Source organism: Heterodontus francisci, chromosome 48 (genome assembly GCF_036365525.1).
Source record: "Heterodontus francisci isolate sHetFra1 chromosome 48, sHetFra1.hap1, whole genome shotgun sequence".
Lineage (NCBI taxonomy): Eukaryota > Metazoa > Chordata > Chondrichthyes > Heterodontiformes > Heterodontidae > Heterodontus > Heterodontus francisci.
In genome coordinates, this window is record NC_090418.1 from 19,311,550 (window position 1) to 19,317,549 (window position 6,000).

At 48.8% G+C, this 6,000-nt stretch overlaps 1 protein-coding gene across 1 annotated transcript in view; it reads right to left on the reverse strand.

Annotated features, from left to right (window-relative positions):
- The window catches only part of cops6 (COP9 signalosome subunit 6), a 94,056-nt gene extending 88,877 nt beyond the window's left edge, over positions 1 to 5,179 (reverse strand). The window contains exon 1 of the mRNA XM_068023855.1: positions 5,092 to 5,179. Coding sequence (XP_067879956.1) covers positions 5,092 to 5,125 — 34 coding nt within the window. The 5' untranslated portion in view covers positions 5,126 to 5,179. The remainder of the gene's footprint in view (positions 1 to 5,091) is intronic.
- Between the last annotated feature and the right edge of the window lie 821 nt (positions 5,180 to 6,000).

A 6,000-nucleotide genomic window follows, 5' to 3' on the forward strand; every position in this document is an offset into this window, starting at 1 on the left:
ATAAGGATAAGAGTAGTCCTCGGGTGAAGGTGCGAAATTGGGGGAAGGCTAATTATAACAATATTAGGCAGGAACTGAAGAATTTAGATTGGGGGCGGCTGTTTGAGGGTAAATCAACATCTGACATGTGGGAGTCTTTCAAATGTCAGCTGATTAGAATCCAGGACCAGCATGTTCCTGTGAGGAAGACAGACAAGTTTGGCAAGTTTCGGGAAGCTTGGATAACACGGGATATTGTGAGCCTAGTCAAAAAGAAAAGGGAAGGACAGCATTACCCCTGAAATAATCAAGAGTGCCAAGCCTGCTATACTCTCAGCACTACATGAACTGCTATGCCTGTGCTGGAACGAGGGAGCAGTACCTCAGGACATGCGCGATGCCAATATCATCACCCTCTATAAAAACAAAGGTGACCGTGGTGACTGCAACAACTACCGTGGAATCTCCCTGCTCAGCATAGTGGGGAAAGTCTTTGCTCGAGTCGCTCTGAACAGGCTCCAGAAGGTGGCCGAGCGCGTCTACCCTGAGGCACAGTGTGGCTTTCGTGCAGAGAGATTGACCGTTGACATGCTGTTCTCCCTTCGTCAGATACAGGAGAATTGCCGCGAACAACAGATGCCCCTCTACATTGCTTTCATTGATCTCACCAAAGCCTTTGACCTCGTCAGCAGACGTGGTCTCTTCAGACTACTAGAAAAGATTGGATGTCCACCAAAGCTACGAAGTATCATCACCTCATTCTGTGACAATATGAAAGGCACAATTCAACATGGTGGCTCCTCATCAGACCCTTTTCCTATCCTGAGTGGCGTGAAACAGGGCTGTTCTCGCACCCACACTTTTTGGGATTTTCTTCTCCCTGCTGCTTTCAGATGCGTTCAAGTCCTCTGAAGAAGGAATTTTCCTCCACACAAGATCAGGGGGCAGGTTGTTCAACCTTGCCCGTCCAAGAGCCAAGTCCAAAGTACGGAAAGTCCTCAACAGGGAACTCCTCTTTGCTGACGATGCTACTTTAACATCTCACACTGAAGAGTGCCTGCAGAGTCTCATCGACAGGTTTGCGGCTGCCTGCAATGAATTTGGCCTAACTATCAGCATCAAGAAAACGAACATCATGGGGCAGGACGTCAGAAATGCTCCATCCATCAATATCGGTGACCACGCTCTGGAAGTGGTTCAAGAGTTCACCTACCTAGGCTCAACTATCACCAGTAACCTGTCTCTCGATACAGAAATCAACAAGCGCATGGGTAAGGCTTCCACTGCTACGTCCAGACTGGCCAAGAGAGTGTGGGATAATGGCGCACTGACACAGAACACAAAAGTCCGAGTGTATCAAGCCTGTGTCCTCAGTACCTTGCTCTATGGCAGCGAGGCCTGGACAACGTATGCCAGCCAAGAGCGACGTCTCAATTCATTCCATCTTTGCTGCCTCCGGAGAATACTTGGCATCAGGTGGCAGGACCATATCTCCAACACAGAAGTCCTCGAGGATGCCAACATCCCCAGCTTATACACACTACTGAGTCAGCGACGCTTGAGATGGCTTGGCCATGTGAGCCGCATGGAAGATGGCAGGATCCCCAAAGACACATTGTACAGCGAGCTCGCCAGTGGCATCAGACCCACCGGCCGTCCATGTCTCCGCTTTAAAGACATCTACAAACGCGACATGAAGTCCTGCGATATTGATCACAAGTCGTGGGAGTCAGTTGCCAGCGTTCGCCAGAGCTGGCGGGCAGCCATAAAGGCGGGGCTAAAGTGTGGCGAGTTGAAGAGACTTAGCAGTTGGCAGGAAAAAAGACAGAGGCACAAGGGGAGAGCCAACTGACTAACAGCCCCGACAAACAAATTTTTCTGCAGCACCTGTGGAAGAGCCTGTCACTCTAGAATTGGCCTTTATAGCCACTCCAGGCGCAGCTCCACACACCACTGACCACCTCCAGGCACTTACCCATTGTCTCTCGAGATAAGGAGGCCAAAGAAGAGTCAAAAAGAAAAAGGAAGCATTTGTAAGGGCTGGAAGGCTAGGAACAGATGAAGCACTTGAGGAATATAAAGACAGGAGGAAGGAACTGAAGCAAGGAGTTAGGAGGGCTAAAAGGGGTCATGAAAAGTCATTGGCAAACAGGATTAAGGAAAATCCCAAGGCTTTTTATACATATATAAAGAGCAAGAGGGTAACCAGGGAAAGGGTTGGCCCACTCAAGGACAGAGATGGGAATCTATGTGTGGAGCCGGAGGAAATGGGTGAGGTGCTAAATGAGTACTTTGCATCAGTATTCACCAAAGAGAAGGACTTGGTCGATGATGAGCCTTGGGAAGGGAGTGCAGAGAGTCTCAGTCATTATCAAAAAGGAGGAGGTGTTGGGTGTCTTGCAAAGCATTAAGGTAGATAAGTCCCCAGGGCCTGATGGGATCTACTTCAGAATACTGAGGGAGGCAAGGGAAGAAATTGCTGGGGCCTTGACAGAAATCTCTGCATCCTCATTGGCTACAGGTGAGGTCCCAGAGGACTGGAGAATAGCCAATGTTGTTCCTTTGTTTAAGAATAATCCAGGAAATTATAGGCCGGTGAGCCTTACATCAGTGGTAGGGAAATTATTAGAGAGGATTCTTCGGGACAGGATTTACTCCCATTTGGAAACAAATGGACTTATTAGCGAGAGGCAGCATGGTTTTGTGAAGGGGAGGTCGTGCCTCACTAATTTGATTGAGTTTTTTGAGGAAGTGATGAAGATGATTGATGAAGGAAGGGCAGTGGATGTTATCTATATGGACTTCAGTAAAGCCTTTGACAAGGTCCCTCATGGCAGACTGATACAAAAGGTGAAGTCACATGAGATCAGAGGGGAGCTGGCAAGATGGATACAGAACTGGCTCAGTCATAGAAGACAGAGGGTAGCAGTGGAAGGGTGCTTTTCTGAATGGAGGGATGTGACTAGTGGTGTTCCGCAGGGATCAGTGCTGGGACCTTTGCTGTTTGGAGTATATATAAATGATTTGGAGGAAAATGTCGCTGGTCTGATTAGTACGTTTGCGGACGACACAAAGGTTGGTGGAGTTGCGGACAGTGATGAGGATTGTCAGAGGATACAGCAGGATATAGATCGGTTGGAGACTTGGGCGAAGAAATGGCAGATGGAGTTTAATTCAGACAAATATGAGGTAATGCATTTTGGAAGGTCTAATGCAGGTGGGAAGTATACGGTAAATGACAGAACCCTTAGGAGTATTGACAGGCAGAGAGATCTGGGCGTACAGGTGCACAGGTTACTAAAAGTGGAAACACAGGTGGATAAGGTAGTCAAGAAGGCATACCGCATGCTTGCCTTCATCGGTCGGGGCATAGAGTATAAAAATAGGCAAGTCATGATGCAGCTGTACAGAACTTTAGTTAGGCCACACTTAGAATATTGCGTGCAATTCTGGTCGCCACACTACCAGAAGGATGTGGAGGCTTTGGAGAAGATACAGAAGAGGTTTACCAGGATGTTGCCTGGTTTAGTTTAGTTTAGAGATACAGCACTGAAACAGGCCCTTCGGCCCACCGAGTCTGTGCCGACCATCAACCACCCACTTACACTAACCCTACACTAATTCCGTATTTCTACCACATCCCCACCTGTCCCTGTATTCCCCTACCACCTACCTATGCTAGGGGCAATTTATAATGGCCAATTAACCTATCAACCTGCAAGTCTTTGGCATGTGGTAGGAAACCGGAGCACCCGGAGGAAACCCACGCAGACACAGGGAGAACTTGCAAACTCCACACAGGCAGTACCCAGAATTGAACCCGGGTCGCTGGTCTGGAGGGCATTTGCTATGAGGAGAGGTTGGAAAAACTCGGATTGTTTTCACTGGAACGACGGAGGTGGAGGGGCGACATGATAGAGGTTTACAAAGTTATGAGCGGCATGGACAGAGTAGATAGTCAGAAGCTTTTCCCAGGGTGGAAGAGTCCGTTACTAGGGGACATAGGTTTAAGGTGAGAGGGGCAAAGTTTAGAGGGGATGTGTGAGGCAAGTGCTTTACACAGAGGGTGGTGAGTGCCTGGAACCTGCTGCCGGGGGAGGTGGGGGAAGCAGGTACCATAGAGACGTTTGAGAGGCATCTTGACAAATACATGAATAGGATGGGAATAGAGGGATACGGATCCCGGAAGTGCAGAAGGTTTTAGTTTCGGCAGGCATCAAGATCGGTGCAGGCTTGGAAGGCCGAATGGCCTGTTCCTGTGCTGTACTGTTCTTTGTTCTATTTGCGCTCTCAGTTCATCTGTTTTGTTTTGAATGCTCCGTGCATTCAGATACGGAGCCTTTAGTTGTGTCCTTTTATTATTTTTGTAACCTCTGGCATTATCTGTTGATTTACTCTTAGATTTATACGCTCTATCGCTTCCTGTCACAGTCTATCATTTCCCATATTAATACCTTTCTCTCTTGCCTTGTCTCTACTTCTTGATTTACCATATTGTCTCAAATTTGATCCCTTGCCCCCAATATTCAGTTTAAAACTCTCTCTCTGATGGAGAAGGATGAGGTGGTAAAGGGGTGGGTGAGGGGAAATGAGGGGTTAAAGAAGGGTGGGTGAGGAATTGAGGAAGAATGGGTGGGGGTAACTGGGAGGACGGGGGGTTAAGGGTGGGTGGGTGAGGGGATGGGGAAGGAGGTGGGGGGGGAAGGGGGTGGGGGGGGAAGGAGGTGGGGGGGGAAGGAGGTGGGGTGGGAGAGGGGGGATTGGGGGGGAAGGGGATGGGGGGGGAAGTGGGGTGCGGGAGAGGGGGGGGAAGTGGGGTGGGGGAGAGGGGGGGAAGTGGGGGGAGGAGGGGAAATGTTTTCAGACCTCTGGGGTTTGACGCTGGTGTGTTGTAACCAATCAGCAACAGAATCCACAAACCAGCCAACCAATCAGCCGTCTTTGGAGGCGGTACTTCCGCCAGCAACTTCCGGCTTCGACGACATTAGCGCCATGGCGACCAAGCTGCCGCGCTGGGGTGCGGAGAGCATCGAGATTCCCTCCGGCCCGCTCACTGCACCAATACCGAGAACCGCAACTCCAAAGGCTGGTGACAGCCGGTTACTCACTGACCTGCGGGCTCCACCTCCATCCCGTTGGTCGCCATCTCCTCGCTGCAAGCCGTGCGCTTGCGTGAACAACGGCTTTGCCCTTGGTGACGTAATGGGATGGGGCAGATCAACCAATCAGAGGCCACGTGGCCGCCATCTTAGTATAGGGCAAGGCACCCGGATGTGCTGAAGGAGTGGACCATTCGGCCCATCGAGCCTGTTCCACCATCATGGCTGATCTTGGGCTTCAACTCCACTTTCCTGCCTGCTCCCCATAATCCCTTGATTCCCTGAAACACCAAAAATTTGTCCATCCCAGCCTTAAATGTATTCAATGTTGGAGCATCCACAACTCTGAAGTAATTTCTCCTCATCCAAGTTCTAAATGATTGGCCTCTTATGCTAATGCTGTGCCCTGGTATTTTAGATGCCCCGACTAGCAGGAACAATGTCTCAGCTTCTATCCTATTCAGCCCCTGCAGAATCTTGTGTATTTCAATGATATCACCTCTCATTCTTCTGAACTCCAGAGAATATAGGCCCAATTTACTCAGTCTCTCATCCCACAGATTAATTTCGTGAACTTTCGCTGTACTGCCTCAAATGCAAGTATATCCTTTCTTAAATGTGGAGACCAAAACTGTACACACTATTTCAGATGTGATCTCACTAATATAATTGTAGCAAGACTTCTTTATTCCTGTACTCCAATCCCCTTGCAATAAAGGCCAACATGCATTTTGCCTTCCTAATTGCTTGCTGTACATGCATGTTAACTTTGTGTGTTCCTTGTACAAGCACACCCAAGTCTCTTTGAACATCAACACGTACAAGTTTCTCACCTTTTAAAAAAATATTCTGCTTTTCTTATCTTACAACCAAAGTGAATAACTTCACACTTCCCTAAATTATACTCCATCTGCCATCTTGT